This window comes from Dermochelys coriacea, chromosome 11 (genome assembly GCF_009764565.3).
Source record: "Dermochelys coriacea isolate rDerCor1 chromosome 11, rDerCor1.pri.v4, whole genome shotgun sequence".
Lineage (NCBI taxonomy): Eukaryota > Metazoa > Chordata > Testudines > Dermochelyidae > Dermochelys > Dermochelys coriacea.
Genome location: NC_050078.2, coordinates 78,231,658 through 78,257,739, shown reverse-complemented (window position 1 = coordinate 78,257,739; position 26,082 = coordinate 78,231,658). Strand labels below are relative to the sequence as shown.

The 26,082-nt window shown below is 41.1% G+C and overlaps 1 protein-coding gene across 18 annotated transcripts in view; it reads left to right on the top strand.

Annotated features, from left to right (window-relative positions):
- Positions 1–26,082, top strand: part of PCNT (pericentrin) — a 238,033-nt gene that overhangs the window by 150,315 nt on the left and 61,636 nt on the right. For 12 of the 18 annotated variants that reach the window (XM_043505819.1, XM_043505821.1, XM_043505806.1 and 9 more), the window contains 5 exons: positions 7,393–7,563; positions 10,689–11,840; positions 14,135–14,296; positions 16,799–17,359; positions 22,946–23,048. In XM_043505819.1, coding sequence (XP_043361754.1) covers positions 7,393–7,563; positions 10,689–11,840; positions 14,135–14,296; positions 16,799–17,359; positions 22,946–23,048 — 2,149 coding nt within the window. The remainder of the gene's footprint in view (positions 1–7,392; positions 7,564–10,688; positions 11,841–14,134; positions 14,297–16,798; positions 17,360–22,945; positions 23,049–26,082) is intronic. The other 6 variants (XM_043505816.1, XM_043505814.1, XM_043505813.1 and 3 more) reach the window with 1 other exon arrangement.

Sequence of the window (26,082 nt, the reverse complement as noted above, 5' to 3'; positions counted from 1 at the left end):
AGTCTATAAAAGCAACACTTTTCGAGCAAGTTGCACAGAAGAACATCTGACTCCAAGTGACGTGCCAATGTGTGAAACTGTTTTCAGAGGGTAGAAATACAGTTTACTACCAAAAGTTATATTCCTGAAGTTTCACTTAGAATTCTATATTCATTCATGATTCAGAGACACATCCATAGCATTATGATTGCCAGATCTAGAATACCTGGGATGGAAATGAAAGAATGCAAGTGTCTCCTGTGACAGGTTGGATCACAGAAACCCCCTTGGGGTTGCCAACTGATGTGCCAAGACTACTTCTGCCCCTTTTTTCCCTGCCAGCTTGGGACTCCAGAACCGCTAGCCTGGATGTGCCAGACACACTTACTGGCCACAAACACAGACCCAGGTCTGAACCACGTCCCACAAACTGCAAGCTTAACTGAAAGCAACTTAAGAAGTGGTCTTGTCTTTAACACTCAGACGTTCAACTCTCAATGGGGTCCAAACCCCAAATAAATCTGTTTTACCCTGTATAAAGCTTATACGGGGTAAACTCATAAATTGTTTGCCCTCTATAACACTGATAGAGAGATATGCACAGCTGTTCCCCCCACCCCCCGGTATTAATACATAGTCTGGGTTAAATAATAAGTAAGAAGTGATTTTATTAAATACAGAAAATAGGATTTAAGTGGTTCCAAGTAGTAACAGATAGAACAAAGTGAATTACCAAGCAAAATTAAAATAAAACACGCAAGTCTATGCGTAATACAGTAAGAAAACTGAATACAGATATAACCTCACCCTCAGAGGTGTTCCAGTAAGCTTCCTTTTACAGACCTGACTTCTTCTAGTCTGGGTCCAGCAATCACTCTCACACCCAGGAATTACTGTCTTTTGTTCCAGTTTCTCTCAGATATCCTTGGGGGTGGAGAGGCTATCTCTTGAACCAGCTGAAGACAAAATGGAGGGGTCTCCCAGGAATTTAAATAGACTTTTTCTCTTGTGGGTGGATACCCCTCCTTCCCTCTGTGTAGAATTCCAGCTACAAGATGGAGTTTTGGAGTCCAATGGGCAAGTAACATGTCCATGCATGACTCAGAACTTACAGATAGCAGCCATGGTTCACATGCTACCTTGAATGTCCTCATGTAGACTTCTTATGTGAATTTGAGCCTTCCAAGATCCATTGTCCGTTAAGTGGTTCTTGATTGGGCACTTAACTTACAAATTCCTTTCTAAAGAAGCTGACCAAATGCCTTACTAAGGCTATTTAAAATCAAACAAGTATACAGCCAGTATTCATAACTTCGAATACAACGACACATGCATACAAATAGGATGAATATATTCAGTAGATTGTAACCTTTACATAGATATGTTACGTGGCATATGTAGCATAAAACATATTCCAGTTATGTCAGATACATTCATAAGCATATTTCCATAAAGTCTTATGGGGTGCAACATCACATCTCCGTTCCCTCTCCTGTCATTAGTTTTGGACTCCAAGAATTACCTGGGTGATCTGTTGCCATTGTTCTTCGGATGCATTGTTAGTGACTACAAATTCAGAAAGGCACAATGACTGTCCACAGTTCTTGGGGGGTGGAACTGACACTATGGCTCTGATCTTGCAATAAGCTCTGCATGGGCACAGGTTTTCACTGCAGAACCATGTTCTGTATTGGTATACCAGTTCTACTTCGAGTACTGTCCCTGTGGGTCTCCACTTTAGGTGTCTGAGCATCTCGGAGCTGTCGATTGGAGATTTTTGGTAGCAGTATCTAGTCAGGGCGCTGCTGGTGCCTCATGTAGGATGTGCACGCCCAACCCCTTCAGTTCCTTCTCAACCATCCTTGGCTTGAGACGGAGTCCGTTAGTGTTGTCACTACAAACTTTAAAATAGGATTAGAGTTGTTAGCTTAGTTTACCCTTGTTGATTCACAATTTATTACTTTTTTTAGTGTGGTTGGTTAGTTAAATTTAGTTGGGGGACGGGGGGAACTGCTTGCGTCCCACAATTTTAGACAGGGACATCTCAGCTATGCCTGGCTCCCCAGGTTTTAAAAGGTGCACTTCTTGCAAAGATGCAATACCAATCTCTGATGGACACTCCCTTTGTGTCCAGTGCTCAGGTGACTTGCACATACCACAGAAGTGCGCTGAATACAACAATCTAAAGGGTAGGGCAAGGAGAGAGAGGGATCTTTAACCCAAATTCATTTTAATGGAGAAATCCCTAACTCCTGCATCGGACTCCAGACAGACCATGATGAGGGAATCTCCGGGCACAACCTCTGTTGACAGACTAAGTGCCACCTCCTCTGTAAAATCGAGGAAAAGGGCCACATCTTCACCGAGCTGAGAACTGATTAAAAAAGAAACTATCTCTGGAGAGATCTCTGCCAATGGTGCCGACCTTATTCAGAGTAAGCACCTTCGATGCACTGGGCACTTCCGGCACGTCTGCTACGGGACCTCTGCTGGCAGGATGAAGGAGTCGAGTGGCCGGCACAAAACGGCTGCCTCCTCCATGGCACCGACTACCCCTGCAAAGGGATAGGTAACACAACCTCTACCACGTGTGATGGCCCCCCCTCCAGCACCAAGTTCATCGGCACCAAATGCGGAACTGCCAAAACTGGTGAATGCGACACCTAGGAAGGCTATGCACAAAAGATCCACATCAAACTCACTTCTACGTAAGGAGGCAGCGCAGAAAGATATGGCACTGCATATGTCGGCACCGATCACTCTAATACAGACATATACATGCAAGCATCATCTATACCCTAATCTCCACTACTCGGCACCACTTGCTCGCTGGTACCAATGGCACCAGGCCAACCTGATTCTCCCATTGCTCCACCTTTCTTGAGTGATGAGGATGATGATGCAGAGGAAGCAGTCTTCTCTTTGGGACACTCTTCCCCAACAGGCACTGAACCTCATTATAGACCCAAGGAACAGAGCACCAGGGACCTGCCACCATGGCTCGCTAACCCCTGGATGTGCCCTCCCATGCCATTTCCCAGTCAATGGCCACAATGGGATCCATGGGCAGCCTATAGGTCTCAATTCCACTGACCTCCCTCTTCCCACAGGAAGTCCATATGCTCTGCACCAATGTCAGTACCCAAATCCTCTGAGGAAGGGGAGGAAGAGAGGGATGACACTACGGAACATGAGGCGTCCCCAGAACGCAACTTCTCTTCTTCTCCTGACAAAGCGGTTATGCCCCCACCTCCTGCTGCTACAGATGACTTTTAAACAATTTCAGGAGCTATTCCAATGGGTGGCTCAGAATCAGAACATTCCTCTTGAAGAGATACCAGAGATACATACCAACACCTTAAGATCCTACACACTTCTTCTACGTCAAAGATTGCATTGCCCATCAATGATGTCATGCTGGAACTCGCAGACACGGTGTGGCAAACTCCTGCCATCATTCCCCCAACTAATAAATGTATGGACAAGAAATACCATGTACCAAACAAAGGAATGGATTTCTTCTTCTCACACCCACAACCCAACTCCTTAGTAGTGGAGGCGGTTAAACAACAGGACAAACAATCTCAATTCAAGTCCACACCCCTGGACAAGGATTGGAATAGATTGGACTTCCAGGGGTGCAAAGTTTACACTTCAGCGACTCTCCAGTTCCACACAGCAAACGATACAGCATTACTCTCAAACTATGACCATGACAGTTACACCAAATTGACAGATTTCATACAGGAGGTCCCTGAGGAAAAAAGTGAACAATTTCAGGCCATTGTCAATGAAGGACAACTTATTGCTAGGACATCCCTCAACATGGCAGACACAGCGGCATGCACAACAGCAACAGCCATAGTCATGCGCAGAGTATTATGGCTTCATTCATCTGTCATCCCAAAAGAGCTGCAATACAAGGCTGAAGACCTTCACTTTGACAGGGACAAGCTCTTCTCCGCTAAGGCAGATGAGGTCTTCCACTCCATGAAGGACTCTAGAGCGAAACTAAGAACCCTCGGGATATACATGCCCCGCAACAGGAGACATAGATACCAACCATACAATCGAAACAGACAAGACGTTGCAGCACCAACGGAGACCGTATGATGGACAGGTATCTATTGAGACAAGAAGTACATTATCTTCTGCAAATAGGGGCAGTGGAACAAGTTCAACCACAACACGAAGGGATTTTATTCACATTATTTCCTGAATCAAAAGAAAAACGGCTGGTGGAAACCCATACTAGATCTCAGAAAACTCAACAAATTTGTCTGCACTCACAGATTCAAAAGGGTCACCCTGAAGTCGATAATCTCTGTGCTGGAAGAGGGGGACTGGTTCTCAGCCCTCGACCTATAAGATGCATATTTCCATATTACCATTCATCCCGCTCACAGACCTTTCCTACGATTCACAGTGGGACAAGACCACTTTCAATACAGAGTACTACCATTGAGACTGTTGGTAGCTCCATGAGTCTTCACCAAAATACTAACGGTAGTAGCAGCTCATTTATGCAGACAGGGAATCTTGATATTCCCATACTTGGATGATTGCCTACTTAGAGGCACCACGTTGACAGAGACTGCCTGAAGCACCTGGCAAACCATCTCTCTCTTTCACTCCCTGGGGCTTCAAATCAACTAAAAGAAATCTACCCTAATCCCAGTACAACAATTAATTTCTCAGGAGTGCACCTGGACTCAGTTGTAGCCAAAGCATCACTACCGATGACCCGATTCACAGCAATTACTTCCATCATATCGATGGGCTCAGACTGCCTGTGGGTGTCTGCACGAACCTGCCTACAACTCTGTGAAAGTGGCATTCCTGGTCACCATTACATAGGTGCAAAGGGTGAGCAAAATCAGGGCTCTCATGTTCTCCCCTCCCCCCCCCCCCAATATTCTTCAAGGATAAAGTGACACTTTGAACACACCAAAATTTATGCCCAAAATATCATCCTCGTTCCAGCTCAACCAGCCGATTCACTTACCTACATTTCATCCTAAACCACATAACGCCCAAGAGGCAGTCCTGCACATGCTAGATGTTCACCGTGCCTTGGCCTTTTATCTGGACAGAACAAAACCCTTCCAAAAATCCCCCAGACTATTTGTGTCAATAACAGAATGATCAAAGGGATCTGCTATATCTACGCAAAGATTATCTAAATGGATATCTAGCTGTATCCATCCATGCTCTTCACTACACCACACCAAAGCCCCTCCGGGCATCAAAACACACTCAACAAGAGCCTTATCGACTTCCATAGCATTCCTGCACAATGTGCCCATTCTAGACATATGCAGAGCAGCTACCTGGGCATCTGAACACACATTCACAAATCATTATGCTGTCACATTCGATTCAAGTTCAGACACAAGACTAGGCCTCACTGTACTAGCCTCAGCAATGAATGCAACTCCAAAGTGCCTTCCATCCTTGTGAGGGCACTGTTCTACGTTCACCTAAAATGGAGCACCCACAGGGACAGCACTCAAAGAAGAGAATGTTACTCACCTTGTGCAGTAACTGAAGTTTTTCGAGATGTGTGTCCCTGTGGGTGCTCCACTTCCCACCCTCCTCCCTGCTACTTCAGAGTACGAGCTAAACACTCTACGGTAGAGAAGGAACTGAAGGGATTGGGGCATGAGCATGCTACATGAGGTATCAGTGACACCACGAGACTGCTACTGCGCACATGTGCCCCGACCAGACACTGCTACCTAAAATCTCCGAACGACAGCACCGGGATGCACCAACACCCAAAGTGGAGCACCCACAGGGACACACATCTCAGAGAACTTCAGTTACTGCACAAGCTGAGTAACCTTATCTTTTAAATACAGAGTTTATATAGTTTGCTTCCATTTTTAGAACTCAGTTTCTGGTAGTAATTTCAATGACTTTTGACACAAACTATCATCATAAAATTTTAGAAATGTAGGGCTGGAAGGATCCTCGAGGCCATCTAGTCCATCTTGTCACCTTGAGGTAGGACCGAGTATACCTAGATCATCTCAGATAGGTGTTCGTCTAACCTACTCTTAAAAACCTGCAATGATGGGGATTCCACAACCTCCCTTGGTAGCCTATTCTAGTACTTGACTATCCTTGGAGTTAGAACGTTTTCCTAATATTTTACCTTAATCTCCTTTGCTGCAGATTAAGTCCATTACTACTTGTCCTACTCTCAATGGACATGAAGAACAATTGATCATCAACTTCTTTATATCAGCCCAAAATTGAAGACTTATCCTGTCCCCTTCAGTCCTCTTTTCGTAAGACTAAACATGCCCAATTTTTTCAACCTTTCCTCATGTCAGGTTTTTAAACCTCTGATGATTTTTGTTGCTCTCCTCTGAACTTTATCCACCTCCTTCCTAAAATGTGGCACCCAAAATTAGACCCAGAACTCCAGCTCAGGCCTCACCAGTGTCTCCTGTGTCTTAAATCTGACACTCTCCTGTTAATATGCCCCAGGATGATGTTTGCTTTTTTCACAATTGCATCATGCTGTTGAGTCGTATTCAATTTGTGATCCATGATAGCCCTCAGATCCTTTTCTTCAGTATTAGTGCCTAGCCGGTAATTCCCTCTTTTGTAGCTGTGCATTTGATTTTTCCTTCCTAAGTGAAGTACTTTGCACTTATCTTTATTGAATTTCATCTTGTTGATTTCAGAACTATTCTCTAATTTGTCAAGGTTATTTATTTAAATTCTAATCTTGTCCTCCCAAGTGCTTGCAACCCATCCCAGTTTGGTGTCATCCTCAGATTTTATAAGTGTGCTTTCTGCTCCATTATCCAAGTCATTGATAGTACCGGAGCCAGGGCAGACCTTTACAGGACCACACTAATATACCTTACCAGTTTGACAGCGAACCATTGATAACTATAATGCTGATTTCTCGTGAAACTGCTATAGTATTTATTAAACTGATGTAATTATATTCTGTTCTTTTTAAAAAAATGCATTTAATGTGAGCTTTCATTTCACGACCTGTACAGCCATGTTAAATAAATATTCCACATTATAGAATTGATTAGCAGTTATTTGGGCAATTTTATAGTCCAACACTTTCCCTCAAAACTGGAAAATTCAGCCTGGCAACTTAGTCGTTTGAAGTAAGGACTCAAAAATCCAATGGAAATCATAGTTTAAAAAAAAAAATCTCCTGGGGGGAGAAATAGGGAGGGGAATTGGTGAAAATCAATTTATCAATAATAAGGGTGTAATCAAAATAGTTGAGCAGAAAGAGTCTGCCTTATAGTGTTAATTGTTTTGAGTTTGTAGGACTTAAAAATCAAATACTGACTAAAATCAGCACAGTTTTGCCTTCATATTATAAGGGGGTTGGATAGTCCTTTTATGATCCAGATTGTTTCTTTTTTCAATCAGGAGGACATAGCAAAACTCCACATGATGCAAAGTCAGAACGTGGGTAATAGTGAATCAGCACTATTGCAGTTCCCACAGGCTTTGCTTGAGGAAAAGAATCAAGAAATTGATCATTTGAATGAGCAGATTGAGACACTCCAGCGTGAACTGGACGGTGCCACGGATAATAAGGTGAGAATGTTTTTGAGATACTGGTTGTTTAATATGGGGAACAGCGGTGTTACGGTGTGAGAGTATGTGGTATTACAGGTGGAATAGATCTGATGTTTTGCCTCAAAAAAATAATTAGCATGATAGTATTGTTACTGTCTTCAGGAGAAACAAAAAGAAAAGGAGTACTTGTGGCACCTTAGAGACTAACAAATTTATTAGAGCATAAGCTTTCGTGAGCTACAGCTCACTTCATCGGATGCATTTGGTGGAAAATGCACCAAATAAATCCGATGAAGTGAGCTGTAGCTCACGAAAGCTTATGCTCTAATAAATGTGTTAGGACTTGTGGCACCTTAGAGACTCCTTTTCTTTTTGCGAATACAGACTAACACGGCTGCTACTCTGAAACCTATCTTCAGGAGAAACAGTTTTCCATATTGAGTTACTTCCTTAGGAAGTGTCTAATGCTACAGAGGGAGGCTTAAAATAATCGAAGAGCCTATAGGCTGTTGCACAGTGCTGTGCACAGGAGTGGGAGAACTCCTTTCTGGTCCCTACCAGGCATTAGCCTGAACTTTGAAACATGAGATTTGATTACTTTTGTTACCGTGGTTTGTGTAACTACAGATGTTATTATCCACACAATTATCAAACTTATGAAAAACACCTAGGCACAATATTCAGTTTCATGACCTCCAGTACTCGTCAGGCCCACTGTGTGATTATAAATGGGGTAAACAAACATTTCCTTTTGTTGATTTCTAACTTACTGTCTTTTTAATTTTGTGTTCTCTTGTTATGTAGTGTCAAGTGGGGTAAAAAAAAAAATAGATGTGCCTTCAATTCTAGTTATCTAAATTCCCTTTATCCAAAAATCCTAGGTAACCAAATCCACAGTGTCCACCCTCCCCCTGATGTCTCCCTATGTTAATCACGTGCTAATAATGTCTCAATTCTTAGCACCTGTTAGTGCTATGTATTCATATGGTGGGTTCTGAGCAGATAGTGAGACCCAATCCTGATTCAGCTACAACAGCAGTTTTGAAGCAATGTTGTGGCTGGGGGGAGGCTGTGTTAGAATAATAGAATCATAGAATATCAGGGTTGGAAGAGACCTCAGGAGGTCATCTAGTCCAATCCCCTGCTCAAAGCAGGACCAACACCAACTAAATCATCTCAGCCAAGGCTTTGTCAAGCCAGGCCTTAAAAACCCCTAAGGAAGGAGATTCCACCACCTCTCTAGGTAACCCATTCCAGTGCTTCACCACCCTCCTAGTGAAATAGTGTTTCCTAATATCCAACCTAGACCTCCCCCGGCTACAACTTGAGACGATCGCTCCTTGTTCTGTCACCTGCCACCACTGAGAACAGCCAAGCTCCATCCTCTTTGGATCCCCCCTTCAGGTAGTTGAAGGCTGCTATCAAATTCCCCCTCACTCTTCTCTTCTGCAGACTAAATAACCCCAGTTTCCTCAGCCTCTCCTCGTAAGTCATATGGATGCATTTGGTGGAAAAAGCATCCGATGAAGTGAGCTGTAGCTCACGAAAGCTTATGCTCTAATAAATTTGTTAGTCTCTAAGGTGCCACAAGTACTCCTTTTCTTTTTTGTAGAAAAAGTGGTATACTAGGACACATTTTAAAAAGCAATGTCCTGACAAAATGATTTTTTGTGTGTGTGTGCGCCCCTCATTTTGAGCCTACAAACGAGAAAATCACTCAACTTTGGTCCTATGGTAATATTGGGAACATAGTTAGCAAGATAAGTGAATGAGCTTCATTGGGTATGCTCTCATTTGCTACTCTGAAACCTGTCACTTTTTCTAGATAATATTGGGGTATTTAAAGATGAACTGAATTGTAATCACTTCAGCTAATGAATTATGAATAGTTAGCTGCCATTTTATCAGGTTGCTGACATAGATCCATGTATTTCTTCCTTTTATTTCAAGGAAAATATGTGAAAATCTCTACAGCTCAGGTTGTTGCATAGCTCCAACCCATCCTCTTCTCACAGAGGTGTGGACTGGCAGAATTGTAGCATGGCTAGGTGAACATGGCCACCAAAACCTGTAATGGGACTAGACCTATGGGAAAACTAAGACCCCCAGATGTCAACCTTAACAAAGGGATCCCTCCCCTTCTTCCTCCACCACCGTAGGTCCCTATGCTAATGTTAATACCACTTGCCACATCTTCTTCATAATCTGGAAAAACCTGCAATAGAGAATACTTGTTGCACAGAAGCTTGCATTATGACATGTGCTGCTTGAGAGAATTGTTCATTAAATAGTTGTTCCCTTCCCCCTTAATGCCACCCTGACAAAAGTATCCTGGTAGTACAGAGTTCAGCTGTCGATTTTAAACTGTAGTAGAGTTTGGGGTGCCTACATGGATGTGTTTAGGGAGTAGCTTCCCGTCCCAAATGTGGGTTTCTCAGCTTTGCTATTATCTGTATCCTCTCTTATGGCACATGCTGCTCAGGGGAGAAGCTGCTTAATTCTTAGTCTTAGAGTTAAGCATTTGTTAAAAATACATGTATTTTCCTTAAATTTAAAAAAAATCAAATGTAACAGAAGCCCCTTTCAAAACTCTAGTGAGTAGTATGTAATTATATAGTATACATTGTGTGGGTATGCTAATACTTAAGATAAATATTTAGCTATTCAAAGTCCACCTTTTTCAGCTGCGAGAAGGGGAAGGAAAATTGAACTTCTAAAGTGAGCACACTAATAATTAAGCTATTGTGAAAGATTTCATTTTGCGGGGACAGGACGGTGGTGTCCTTGCAAGTCAGGTGGAGGGACAGCATTCTTTGGGGAAACTGAGAGGTCCCACCCTTTCCAGCTGTGAGAGGAGGGAAGTGGATGTACTGGCCTTCTCACCAGGGAACTATCTCTGGACTGTGCTTGGGAGTGGGGGCTTTTTTCATGTCTGTTAATGAGGTTAGTGTTTTAGCTACAAGGCGCCCAGTAAAGTTTTCAAACCTTACCCTTATTAAATCTGTTTTATTGACTGGCTGCTTTGAAGATGAGGTCCTTCTAGTAACTGAAATTGCACATATGTTGTTTTGGTAAATGAACTTTTAAGTAGTGGGAATTCTGATACTTCAACAGAAGTAACTGTGTACCAATTGGTATTTCAGTCTTGTTCTTTCTCTCAGGTCGTGGAAAATAGAAAATCTGAAATTGATGAACTCAGGTTACTCGTTGAGCATCTTCGTGGTGACCAGGAAAGATTGCATAGAGATAAAGCAGAAGAGGTAGAGCAGCTTCATGGAGTGATTGAGAAGCTTCAAAAGGAGCTGGTACAACTTGGACCCATGTGTCATGAAGTTAGTGACAGCCAAGATAACCTTAACCTGCTTAGGTTGGAGGAGCAGGTAGAGAACCTTCAGAATGAATTGAAGAAAGGATCACTAGATTTGCAGGAGCATTCAGATAAGAATAAGAAAACTGTATTGCTACATTCCAACCTGAAGGAGCTTCAGGAAGAATTAGAACTTGTCTCAACTGCTCGAGAAGCCCTGCAGCAGCTGCTTGAAGAGAAGGAATCTCAGTTTAAAATGGAGGTGGAAATTTTAGAACAAAATCTTCAAAATGTACAGGAGTCTTCAAGGCAGCACTTGGCAGAGTTAACGTCCCTAAGAATACAGTATGATGCATTTCAGGAGGAGTACAGCCTTCTAAGGACACACCTCTCTCAGAGAGATGGTGAAATGGGGATCATGTCCACTCGCATTCAAGAGCTTGAAGATACACTGAGAGCGAGAGAAGCAACTCTCTTAGAGAGCAGTTTGCAGCTTAAGACAGTAGCGGAGCAGAAAGTAGTGGAGGCAGCTGAATTACAGCACCTAGCAGAAAAGATTGCAAGGCTTGAAGATGAACTGTTAAAGAAGGATCTGCATCAGAAAACTGAGGCTGAAGAAGTTCAAACCCTTCAGTCAGAAGTCTCCAGGCTTGATTTCAAGGTTCAAACACTGAATCAGAAAGAAGTAGTTTACCAGAGAGAAATAGATGAACTTCAAGCAAATGCTACAAAATTGAAAGATCAGATTCAGGAGGTTTTGAAAGAACTCCAAGCCCTGCGCTCTGAAAGAGATGACCTTTATTCACAGCTGGAATCCTACAAGGAAAAGGAACAAAGTAATGATCAAGAAGCTAAACTTCATAAACTGGTCTTAAAACAAGAAAGAGAGGTTCAAGTTCATACAAATGGAATGGATAAATTGGGAGAAGAGAGAGGAGCAAATGCTGATCAGTCATTTGCAGCTTCAGTTTCCCAAAGTGATAAATTGGTATGCATTATTTTTTTAACAACTTTTTTTAAATGTTGAAGTCAAGGCAGCTCTGATGTAGTACATTTTGTATTTATCTCTCTGGGCAAGTCTAAGAGATTTATTGTCTGATCTTATTAACTTGTAAAATTAGAAACTTTATTCTAACACTGGGCACTAACTGGTATTAAATTCACTGGTGTGGTGATGCTAGTGCGACCATTGGCTGTCACTGCATAAAATGTGTAGATTGAGCTATTTGGTGCTTTCACTAAGGATAAAATTTACAATGATGGTAGATTTCCTCCACCATTCAGGATTTTGAGAAAGGGTGAAGGTAAATGTTATGAGCACCAATAGTGTCAACCTAGATAAGCTAAGGAAATCAACATTGATAAATGAACGCTTGTTTTCTGGTAGTCTTTGAGAACTACTTAGAAACATATTTTTAGTAGCTCACCTCTAAAATTTGACACAGCTGAAAGATTGTGAGGACACATCACCAAGATTCCCTTTTCCTCCCTCTGTGTAGAATCAGTTGATCAGAAAAGATCATTTGATCTCAGTAAATTTCATTAGCTGCCCTAACCTGGAGAGCACTTCTCTGGAGCATATTCTGCTTTGCCCTGCAGATGCCAATTATGCACACATTTGCTGCCTGGTTAAGGCTTCCCTAAGGTGGTGGAATAGAGCAATTTGTGGTTTCAGGAGTATGCATAGCAAACCTGCTCTGGTTAAGCACTCTCAGAGGGAGAGAGATTGGGTGTATGAATGCACACATGGGGTGGAAACCTTTCTGTGATTTAGGATGCCCACTTCAAAAGAACTATGCTCATATAAAAGTCCAGATGTTGCTCATTCACACTATATTACTTGTGCCTAGCCAGATCGGCAGGAAAGTGGCTTTTTTAGACCAGATACCAACTATGCTACATGGATTAGGCAAAATGCTTCTCTGGCATTATTACAGTCTCTACAATGTCCAATTCAGGCAAAACAGCTGAGACTTAAGCAAAATAACTGACCATTAATTACAGTATTACTGATATAAAACATGCATGCACACCTGTCATGATGTCATAGAACATTATAGTTACATCATATTACTTTCACATGCTGCTTCACAGTGCAAACATCACAACTGTGTGTAGCTCGTTATTAGTTGAGAAATTGCTCTGTTAACATTTGGAGTGATTTCACTAGTTAGGCTTTTGTAGCTTATCACTGAGGTAGCAATAGTGAATTTAGTTAGACTTCACTGATGTTGCGTTCCTGTTTTCTTCAGGTACACATTGGACAAGACAAATACTAATACTGCCTAAAATCACTTACATATATATTGTTCATCTGTAGATGTGTGCTTCTGTACAATAAGTCTGCACCTTCTTAAGTGGTTATAGAAAGTATTAATCCTTAAACAAAGCAAATGTTTTTATAATTATTTGTATTACAGTTGATAGAGGCCCTAGTGGAGATCAGTACCCCATTTTGCTAGGCACTGTACAGGCATATGGTATGATTGTTGCAAAGGACTTACTATGCAAATAGATGAGAGAGACAGAGGGTGGGAGAGAAAACAGAGGCACAGTGAGGTGAAGTGACTTTACAGAGATTATACACAGCAGATTAGTGACAGACCCAAGATGAAAGGCCACGTGTCTGAGCTCAGTCTATTGCCCTAATCGCTAGACCACACAGCCTGTCCAAATGTTGCATTTTCTCAGCTTCTTAAAACATTAAAGAGGGTGATTGTTATATACAGCCATGCTTAGAACATATGCTTTATACTTCTCCTCAGACCTTTCTTGTAATGAGTCATATAATAAATACCAAATATGTATTCTGTTGGCATCAACATTAAGGAAGGCAGTGTTGATACTGCTATCCTGAAATAGGAATAGAATTATTTGATCTCAAATTGTCATTGGTTAATGTTACTAGAAGCATCAAATTGCTGATGGTACAGTGCTAATACTAAATACACACCTGGATTTATAAGTAGAACCACACAGGTTGTGCTGAAGATTGTGTGATGAAATCCTCCCCTAGCGTATGAAGTGCATCTGTCCTCATTCTCTGCCTTCTGTAAAATAAACATATACAATAATAACTTGAAACACATTTTTGTTTAAACCCCATAAGTTATCAGCACTTTTATAGAAACATTGTTGCTTATAGGAGCTTATTCTTTTTAAATGACAATTATGGTAGTTGATGCTTGGATAGGAATTCCAAAACCGACAGAATGAAGTCCACCAACGTGGAAATGGCTCACTTTTTAAAAGAGCAACCTACAATTGTTTTTTCTTTTACAGATTCTAGTACAGTTAGAGGCAACAAACATTTCAGAAAACCACAAAGATCTAATTACAAAGATGACATTGCATCAGGAAGAACTTAAGTCTCAATTAGCCTGTGTGAAAAAGAAATTAGAATTAAGTGAAGAACAAACTGGTAAAATACTGGAGGACATAAAGGTATGTTGGAATAGTAATGGGGTGAAAGGGACTGAGAGTTAATTTGGCACATTTTTCATCATTGCCAATTTTCTCCAATTGTTAATATTAAAGTGGTTTCAAAGAGAAGCTTTGAGTCCTGGTCATTAAAGCAAAGGCTTCAGATAGAAATAAGATCCAAATGTCAATGTTGGAAATGAGATCTGTAGAATCTCAGATCATAAAGACTGAAGTACTGTTCATATGTCTACAAGTTGTCTGTATTCTTCATGTTAACGCTTTTTGTATATTGTATATATCCTTTAGTACTTATTCATAATTGTAGTATTTTTAAAAGCTGTTGTTATAAATATAGAAGGCTAGAAAGATGATGGGTCAGATTCAGTATGACACTAGAAGGTTCAGTTCTTCTGGCTCAGGAAGCTGTTGAGAAATCATCCAGTAGGTTACTAGCCAGAATACTTAACTTCCTTACCATTGCTTGAACTACATGTACTGTGTGTTCATGTAGTTGTTAAGAGGTGTGTAAGAGTCTTGGGATGGCTGACATGCTATATGCTGCTATGCATGTGTTCTCTGTGGGCTACTGCAGAACTAAAATTTGGGGGCAAGGTTGGTGGGTCCACCACTACATCAGTTTCTGCCACAGTGTGGATGGAAGTGGCATCTACTGTAGCCAAGAGGCTAGATTGGTGGTTACAGAGAAGCCTGTGGGGTAGCATTGCTTCCAAACCTCAGAGCAACTGCACTGTGCACAGACTGGCTGTGCACTTGGCTGAGGATTTGAGCCTCAGGGCAGTTTCATGACAGGAGCATCAAATCATAGAAACTAGGACTAGAAGGGACATCAAGAAGTCATCAAGTGCAGCCTGCTGTGCTGGGGCAGGACCAAGTACACTTAGACAATCCATGATAGGTTTTTGTCCAACCTATTCTTAAAAACCTCCAGTGTTGAGTATTCCAGAACTTCCCTTGGAAGCTGGTTCTAGAATTTAATTACTCTTTTATTGTTAAAAAGTTTTTCCTAATATCTAACCTAAATCTCCCTTGCTGCAGATTAAGCTGATTACTTCTTGTTCTACCTTCTGTGGACATGGGGAACAATTAATCACTGTCCGAATGTCATGTAGGATTGTGTCAAAAGCCTTACTAAAATCACGATCTATCAGGTTTACTGCTTCTTCCCATCCACTAGGCAAGGAGCCATGTCAAAGAAGGAAATTTGATTTGGCATGATTTATTCTTGACAGATCCATGCCGGCTATTCCTTATGACCCTGTTACCCTCTGGTGGCTTACAAATTGATTGTTTTATAATTTGTTCCAGTATCATTCCAGGTATCAAAGTTAGGCTGACAGGTCTGTAATTTCTGGAGTCGTCTTCGTTTCCCTTTTTAAAGATAGGTCTGATGTTTGCCTTTGTCCAGTCCTCTGGGATCTCACGTGTCCTTCATGAATTTTCCAGGATAATTCTAATGGTGCCAAGAGTGCTTCAGCGAGTTCCTTAAGTACCCTAGGAAGAATTTCTTCAGGCTTGAATACATCTTACCATATTTAAATATTCCTTAACCTGTCCTTTCCCTGTTTTGGCTTGTATTCCATCTCTCTTATTGTTAATATTATTTGTGTTGAGTATCTGATCACCATTAATCTTTTTATTGAAGGCTGAAGCAAAATAGTAATTAAACACCTCAGCTTTTTTGATGTCATCAGTTATTAGCTTTCCTTCCCTGCTAAGTGGAGGACCTTCACTTTTCTTAGTCAATCTGTAGCTTGTAATGTATTTAAAGAACCGCTTCACATTGCCTTTTATGTCCCTTGCAAGGTGTAACTTATTTTGTGCCTTATCTTTTCTGGTTTTGTCCCTACAAGCTTGTTCTATTCTTTTGTACACCTTCTGATAAATTTGTGTTCAGAAAGAGAACATTGCATTTGTTAACCTTCCTAATGTCAAATGAATGTAATCTTCACAACTACAAGGGATAAATTTAATTTTTTAAATGAATAGTTCAGTTTTGTAGAAGTGGATGGGAAGATCCCTCCTCTCCAACAAAAGGCCTTCTTTAGTGGAGATGTCACATATACCAATGGTAATGTGTTTTGATGTCTCTGTTTAAAAAAAACAAACAAACAAAAAACTTGGCCACTACATTTCACTATACCAGTGAAACCTAAAAGGGAAGTAATTAAAAAAAATACATTAATAGTTTACTTTACACATTGCTGTTGTGTAGTGTACTAATATAATCTGTATTAAATGTTTTTGTTTTGCGACAGTAGCTATTCTGAAGAGTTAGATGAATTCATTTATCTTGGCTTGAAGATAAAAGAAAGGCCAAACTGTCATGAGGAAGTATGTTGAATTATTTCTGAGTTCTTGTAATCATAGCTAGGATTAAAAACAAATTAGATATTTTGCTTTAAAAGAATCTTCTCAGAAGCTGAATATTTTTTGCACTAGTGGGAACTTTTATTTGAATTCAGGAAACAGAAAATTGATGTTATGTGTGTTGTTTTGCTCTAGGAGAAAGATGCAGCTATAGCTGACTTGAAGATTCACAGCAGAAATCTAAAAACTCAGATTAAGCAACTGCAAGAGACACTCCTGACTCAGGAAGCACAGATGACAGACAAGGCCAGAGAGCTGCAAGATCTGAAAAAGCACTGTCAGCAAATCTTGGAATTTCATCAAACTCCAGACTCAATAAAATGCAAATTGAACAACCTTTCACAAAACACAGAGCATGCTGAAGAGACACCCAAGGACTTTAAATGTTTAGTCATGGATATGACTTCATGGGACTCACCTGAAATTGTGAGAAAGCAGGAGACAAGCATAGAACTTCAACCAAGTCTTCACTTAACACCCTTCTCAGAAGTTGATAGTGTACACAGCGCAGACTTTGAAATGAAGCACAACAAATCATCTGTCGTACAAGGAGACACCCCTGGACTGCTGGGATATCAAAGTCTGTATGCTAATACCAATGAGGAAGCAGTGGCCAGACTAGATTTAAAGTCTCCAGCTTTTTCTGAAAGTACCTACTCTATCGCTGAGTACCAAAATACGGAAAAAAGGATTCTGGTAATTATCAGGATTTTTTAAAAAAATATTAAATGTAAGATCCTTCCTCCCCATCCCTCCACCAATAATTTTTTATTGCTGGGTCATGTGCTCTGTGTGTTCCCATGGAAACTAATATTGGTAAGTATACATCAAGAAGAATAGATACTGTGTCATAGCAGGCATCTTTTATTTGTTCATCTCCTGGTTGGAGACAGTGAAGCATGCTTTAGGCTGTATTACATCATTTCATCGCTGCTCTCTGTAAGTGAAATTCGTTCTCTGAAAACTAGATTGAACTGTAAACCCCTCAAGGTAGAGGCTTTCTTTCAACATGACTGTAGATTGGTGCTGCAATATAAATAATGATAATGGAGTGTGGGTTTTATTTTGGAACTTTTGGAGCATTCATGGTATCCTGGCAGCTTCAGAAAGTTCAGGGAGAAGGGACTCGGTGTGTTAGGCCTGGCAATTCCAAATTGAAGGCCACAATAAAGTAATGAGACTGTTGGGATGAAATTCCTCTTGTAATTAATGGCACTCAAGAAAGAGTTTACATGTTGTCTTGGGAGTCTTCAACTTACTGCAACAATTGTCTGCATGTGAATATTTTTACTCGGTTTTTAAAAGATAGGGTTTGTTTGAGGTCTCTTCCCAAATTATCATGGTAATTGATTTTTTTAAAGGCAGTGTTATTTATATTACAGTGGTGCCAGTAGTGTTTTAAGCTCTGTGCATTAAAAGTTAAAGACTCTGCTCTAAATAGCTTATATATTACCTTCTATATGTATTCATGCTTTCCTCTTGGAGGACTGGTTATAATTATGTATCTACTGAGTTGTAATATACAGAGTCTATTGGAAAGTGTAGTGTGATATTGATAAACATATACCTCCCTCCCATCACTTGGTGCAGTGAAATCTCACCACAGACCCAGCCCTCAATATTAGACAACCTATCACAGCCTCAGCTGTAAGTACTGCAGGAAGTTACAGGAAGAAGAGGGAAGGAGGGAAGTAAGAAAGGATACAGCCATGGGTAGGAGAATGTATATAAGGAGCGAGGGCGGTGTGGATACTAGTCTAATAGGTTATACTGGCTGTAGAATGACTGTGCCTAATAGGGTACAAAATGTGAGCGAGGCCAAACAGCAAAAATTAAGATGTTTGTACACCAATGCGAGGAGTCTAGGTAACAAAATGGAGGAACTAGAGCTACTGGTGCAGGACGTGAAACCAGATATTATAGGGATAACAGAAACATGGTGGAATAGTAGTCATGACTGGACTACAGGTATTGAAGGGTATGTGCTGTTTAGGAAAGACAGAAACAAAGGTAAAGGGGGTGGAGTAGCATTGTATATCAATGATGAGGTAGAGTGTAAAGAAATAAGAAGCGATGCAATGGATAAGACAGAGTCCGTCTGGGCAAAAATTACATTGGGGAAGAAAACTAGTAAAGCCTCTCCTACGATAGTGCTTGGGGTGTGCTATAGACCTCCGGGATCTAATTTGGATATGGATAGAGCCCTTTCTAATGTCTTTAATAAAGTAAATACTAATGGAAACTGCGTGATCATGGGAGACTTTAACTTCCCAGATATAGACTGGAGGACCAGTGCTAGTAATAATAATAGGGCTCAGATTTTCCTAGATGCGATAGCTGATGGATTCCTTCATCAAGTAGTTGCTGAACCGACTAGAGGGGATGCCATTTTAGATTTAATTTTGGTGAGTAGCGAGGACCTCATAGAAGAAATGGTTGTAGGGGACAATCTTGGTTCAAGTGATCATGAGCTAATTCAGTTCAAACTAAATGGAAGGATTAACAAAAATAAATCTGCAACTAGGGTTTTTGATTTCAAAAGGGCTGACTTTCAAAAATTAAGGCAATTAGTTAGGGAAGTGGATTGGACTGAAGAACTTATGGATCTAAAGGTAGTTGAGGCCTGGGATTACTTTAAATCAAAACTGCAGAAGCTATCGGAAGCCTGTATCCCAAGAAAGGGGAAAAAATTCATAGGAAGGAGTTGTAGACCAAGCTGGATGAGCAAGCATCTTAGAGAGGTGATTATGAAGAAGCAGAAAGCATACAGGGAGTGGAAGATGGGAGGGATCAGCAAGGAAAGCTACCTAATTGAGGTCAGAAGATGTAGGGATAAAGTCAGAGAGGCTAAAAGTCGAGTAGAGTTGGACCTTGCAAAGGGAATTAAAACCAATAGTAAAAGGTTCTATAGCCATATAAATAAGAAGAAAACTAAGAAGGAAGAAGTGGGGCCGCTTAACACTGAGGATGGAGCGGAGGTTAAAGATAATCTAGGCATGGCCCAATATCTAAACAAATACTTTGCCTCAGTCTTTAATAAGGCTAAAGAGGATCTTGGGGATAATGGTAGCATGACAAATGGGAATGAGGATATGGAGGTAGATATTACCATATCAGAGGTAGAAGCGAAACTGAAACAGCTTAATGGGACTAAATCGGGTGGCCCAGATAATCTTCATCCAAGAATATTAAAGGAATTGGCACCTGAAATTGCAAGCCCATTAGCAAGAATTTTTAATGAATCTGTAAACTCAGGAATAGTACCGAATGATTGGAGAATTGCTAATATAGTTCCTATTTTTAAGAAAGGAAAAAAAAGTGATCCGGGTAACTACAGGCCAGTTAGTTTGACATCTGTAGTATGCAAGGTCCTGGAAAAAATTTTGAAGGAGAAATTAGTTAAGGACATTGAAGTCAATGGTAAATGGGACAAAATACAACATGGTTTTACAAAAGGTAGATCGTGCCAAACCAACCTAATCTCCTTTTTTGAAAAAGTAACAGATTTTTTCGATAAAGGAAATGCAGTGGATCTAATTTACCTAGATTTCAGTAAGGCATTTGATACCGTGCCACATGGGGAATTATTAGTTAAATTGGAGAAGATGGGGATCAATATGAACATCAGAAGGTGGATAAGGAATTGGTTAAAGGGGAGACTGCAACGGGTCCTACTGAAAGGCGAACTGTCAGGTTGGAGGGAGGTTACCAGTGGAGTTCCTCAGGGATCGGTTTTGGGACCAATCTTATTTAATCTTTTTGTTACTGACCTTGGCACAAAAAGTGGGAGTGTGCTAATAAAGTTTGCAGATGATACAAAGCTGGGAGGTATTGCCAATTCGGAGAAGGATCAGGATATTATACAGGAGGATCTGGATGACCTTGTAAACTGGAGTAATAGTAATAGGATGAAATTTAATAGTGAGAAGTGTAAATTTATGCATTTAGGGATTAATAACAAGAATTTTAGCTGTAAGTTGGGGACGCATCAATTAGAAGTAACGGAAGAGGAGAAGGACCTTGGAGTATTGGTTGATCATAGGATGACTATGAGCTGCCAATGTGATATGGCTGTGAAAAAAGCTAATGCGGTTTTGGGATGCATCAGGAGAGGCATTTCCAGTAGGGATAAGGAGGTTTTAGTACCGTTATACAAGGCACTGGTGAGACCTCACCTAGAATACTGTGTGCAGTTCTGGTCTCCCATGTTTAAAAAGGATGAATTCAAACTGGAGCAGGTACAGAGAAGGGCTACTAGGATGATCCGAGGAAACGAAACCTTGTCTTATGAAAGGAGACTTAAGGAGCTTGGCTTGTTTAGCCTAACTAAAAGAAGGTTGAGGGGAGATATGATTGCTCTCTATAAATATATCAGAGGGATAAATGCAGGAGAGGGAGAGGAATTATTTCAGCTCAGCACCAATGTGGACACAAGAACAAATGGGTATAAACTGGCCACCAGGAAGTTTAGACTTGAAATCAGACGAAGGTTTTTAACCATCAGAGGAGTGAAGTTTTGGAATAACCTTCCAAGGGAAGCAGTGGGGGCAAAAGATCTATCTGGTTTTAAGATTCTACTCGATAAGTATATGGAGGAGATGGTATGATGGGATAATGGGATTTTGGTAAGTAATTGATGTTTAAATATTCAGGGTAAATAGGCCAAATCCCCTGAGATGGGATATTAGATGGATGGGATCTGATTTACTATAGAAAACTCTTTCCTGGGTATCTGGCTGGTGAATCTTGCCCATGTGCTCAGGGTTTGGCTGATTGCCATGTTTGGGGTCGGGAGGGAGTTTTCCTCCAGGGCAGATTGGAGAGGCCCTGGAGGTTTTTTTTGCCTTCCTCTGTAGCATGGGGCATGGTTGACTGGAGGGAGGCTTCTCTGCTCCTTGAAGTTTTGAACCATGATTTGAGGACTTCAATAGCTCAGACATGGGTGAGGTTTTTCATAGGAGTGGATGGGTGACATTCTGTGGCCTGCGCTGTGCAGGAGGTCGGACTAGATGATCAGAGTGGTCCCTTCTGACCTTAGTATCTATGAATCTAAGTTGCTTTTGGTAGAGTTTATAATTCATTATTGATAGTATTACAATAATGCTTAAAGGCTTCAGCATAGATTATGGTAGGCATGCTCTACATGCACTAGTAAGAGAGAGTCCCTGTCCTGAAGCGCTTACAATCTAAATAGACAAGGCAGGTCAGGCAAAGGATGGGAGAAAAGAAATATTATCTCCATTTTGCAGATGGGGAGCTGAGATACAGAAAGCCTGATCCGATGTCTATTCAAATCAGTGGAAAGACTCCCAGGGATTGACTGATCCAAGGTCACCCAGGCTGCCAGTGGCAACACTGGGGTTTGAACTGAGACCTCTTGAGTCCCAGTCCAGTACCATACCCATAAGACCATTCTTCCTTGAAAATATTCATCAACAATCTCTTAATAAGCATTTGAATGCTTTTTGAGTTTTTAATGACGATTTAATACTTAACTGAATGTATAGTAATTGAATGGCAATTACACAGCAGAATGTACCTTTTTGCCAGCAGAAAAATAACTGTTTTTCTTTAAACGAAAGTTTAAAATTCGGTTAATCCTGTAACAGTTCCAAAGACTTTAAATGTGAAATTTCAATTAAACATTTTACAATTTCACTCATGAGATTGTCCTAGGAGTAGAGTAGCCCCTGCCATTATCCTGCCATGGCAGGAAGAATGTAGAACTTGCCTTGCTCTGATTGTGCTCACATAGTGAGCAGGATTTCACTAGACTGATCACATCTCTGCTAATGCCCGTACTGAGTGTCATCAGAGGTATTTTTTCAGTCACTTATAACTTATCTTTCATATCCTCTCTGCCCTCACAAAAAGAAGGCATTTGTTCAACATTCTGTGTAACAGAAGAGTAAAAATGTCTTTTTAATATTATAGTTTCCCCAATTCTCCCATAACTGAAAAGTAGCTGAAGGGTTTCCCCCACAGTTTTCCCAAAAATATCACGTTGGCTGTGACCAACCATAGAGAACTTCAGCCCTAAAGGGACATTTTTATGACCATTAGAAATAAGTGAAAATGGGCGGAAGAAGCTTCCAAAGGAACTCTGTACGTAGCCTTAACTACGGTGTTTACAACCATGAATGCAATAACTGATTTGATGTTTTGTAATAACTTAGTTATTTAGTGGTGATTTTAAATAGTAAGGAGTGTGCAGCTGGATCCATTAGGGCCAGAAATGTCTCCTGATTTTGATTCATATTGTGTATATACTGTTTTTAACAGGTGAGAGATGTTGACGACTTCACTTTAACTCCATCTGATTCACAAGATGACCTACGATCAACAATGTCTGGTCTAGAGGGGGCAAGTGATGGATATGTCAGCAGTGAGTCTTAATTTCTATTAGTTAATGTATAACTCATTTTGCTTGTTTGATAACTTCAGTAAATGAGACCCAAAATATATCAATAGAAGTATTTTCTTTCACTTTTGTGTTTCCTTTGAGGTGAAGAAAATAACCTATTTCAGATATTGCGACTGTTTAGAAAAGTAGTTGAATACTGAATTAATGAACAATGTCTTGGTACCTTCCCATGTCTTCTTACCTTGTCTATGCTAGAAAGAGGTCAGGCTGTTTTAGCTAGTCACAATCTAATCATGACCTTTTCTCTAGCATAGATGCAAGTTAACACTTTTCACCTTGATTCAGTTGGTTGAGACATATCCCGGGTTGATATCAACTAGCTAAATTGAGGAAAAGAATGTGAAACTGCATTTATGGTAGGGAAAAGATCATGATTAGGTTGGAACAGGCTAATACACCCCGACCCAATCTTCACACACTCTTCTAATCTAGAAACACCCTGAATGAAACTTGCATTTGGCTGTTGGTTCTTCCAGACTGAAATATTTAAAATCAGTAGTAGTAGTTTTGGGTTCTCAGTGACTTGTTTAAACGAGTAAAGCAGGGGTTCCCAAACTTGGTTTGCGCAACCGCGGCCACTGCGACCTGCAAGCAGCCGTACCCGTGGATGCTTAGATAAACGAAGTGTCTCGCAGCCCGCCAGGGGCTTACCCTGAACAAGCCGCGAACCAAGTTTGGGAACCCCTTCAGTAAAGCTTAGGGGCTTACCTATATAAGTGTGAAAGGGGATATATTTTTATGAATTTGCCAAGGTGCCAATTACATTTTAAAGCGGAAACCTAACAACTTAGGTTTGCCAGTTGGATAAGTGTTAATAGAATAACCCCTTTTTTATTGAATCCAGGGAGTGTTAGCACATTAGTTTTACTGGTGGGTTCTTTTCAGATCAGCTTTTAACTTGCACAGTATTTTTTCCAAACAAGACACTAGCTTATTTTTAACAAAACAACAATTTATTAATTTACTCAGAACCACATTAGTGTACAGTCAACAGTTCACCACGGAAGTGCAGACAACAAGTAATGTTCTAGGCGTGCATGACAACCACGATAGTTTTGCAAGCAGTTATCACAGACCAGAGTTGAGTCTCAGCAGTTGTTATATCAAGGAACAATGCAAATTATCAAGATTTCTTATTACATTTACTTATGATCATAAATTCTCCCTTCCTAACACATTTATTGCACTTCTGAGGATGCCCATGTCTTTTTAGGTGCTTTTAAGAGGGAAGTTGCTACTCTTTGACTAGATTGGTCCAAAAGGGACAAGTTTAGAATATTAAAAGCAATTGCTTTTAATATTGTTTTCAATCTCTTCCAGGCCAATTTGCTTGGTCTTATAAAGGAGTTAAAATCTAAACTGTGATTGCCTGAGGTCTCATTAGAGAGTCTAGGCTCATAGAATCATAGAATCATAGAATATCAGGGTTGGAAGGGACCCCAGAAGGTCATCTAGTCCAACCCCCTGCTCAAAGCAGGACCAAGTCCCAGTTAAATCATCCCAGCCAGGGCTTTGTCAAGCCTGACCTTAAAAACCTCTAAGGAAGGAGATTCTACCACCTCCCTAGGTAACGCATTCCAGTGTTTCACCACCCTCTTAGTGAAAAAGTTTTTCCTAATATCCAATCTAAACCTCCCCCATTGCAACTTGAGACCATTACTCCTCGTTCTGTCATCTGCTACCATTGAGAACAGTCTAGAGCCATCCTCTTTGAAACCCCCTTTCAGGTAGTTGAAAGCAGCTATCAAATCCCCCCTCATTCTTCTCTTCTGCAGACTAAACAATCCCAGCTCCCTCAGCCTCTCCTCATAAGTCATGTGCTCTAGACCCCTAATCATTTTTGTTGCCCTTCGTTGTACTCTTTCCAATTTATCCACATCCTTCCTGTAGTGTGGGGCCCAAAACTGGACACAGTACTCCAGATGAGGCCTCACCAGTGTCGAATAGAGGGGAACGATCACGTCCCTCGATCTGCTCGCTATGCCCCTACTTATACATCCCAAAATGCCATTGGCCTTCTTGGCAACAAGGGCACACTGCTGACTCATATCCAGCTTCTCGTCCACTGTCACCCCTAGGTCCTTTTCCGCAGAACTGCTGCCGAGCCATTCGGTCCCTAGTCTGTAGCGGTGCATTGGATTCTTCCATCCTAAGTGCAGGACCCTGCACTTATCCTTATTGAACCTCATTAGATTTCTTTTGGCCCAATCCTCCAATTTGTCTAGGTCCTTCTGTATCCTATCCCTCCCCTCCAGCGTATCTACCACTCCTCCCAGTTTAGTATCATCCGCAAATTTGCTGAGAGTGCAATCCACACCATCCTCCAGATCATTTATGAAGATATTGAACAAAACGGGCCCCAGGACCGACCCCTGGGGCACTCCACTTGACACCGGCTGCCAACTAGACATGGAGCCATTGATCACTACCCGTTGAGCCCGACAATCTAGCCAGCTTTCTACCCACCTTATAGTGCATTCATCCAGCCCATACTTCCTTAACTTGCTGACAAGAATGCTGTGGGAGACCGTGTCAAAAGCTTTGCTAAAGTCAAGAAACAATACATCCACTGCTTTCCCTTCATCCACAGAACCAGTAATCTCATCATAAAAGGCGATTAGATTAGTCAGGCATGACCTTCCCTTGGTGAATCCATGCTGACTGTTCCTGATCACTTTCCTCTCCTCTAAGTGCTTCAGGATTGATTCTTTGAGGACCTGCTCCATGATTTTTCCAGGGACTGAGGTGAGGCTGACCGGCCTGTAGTTCCCAGGATCCTCCTTCTTCCCTTTTTTAAAGATGGGCACTACATTAGCCTTTTTCCAGTCATCCGGGACTTCCCCCGTTCGCCACGAGTTTTCAAAGATAATGGCCAAGGGCTCTGCAATCACAGCCGCCAATTCCTTCAGCACTCTCGGATGCAATTCGTCCGGCCCCATGGACTTGTGCACGTCCAGCTTTTCTAAATAGTCCCTAACCACCTCTATCTCTACAG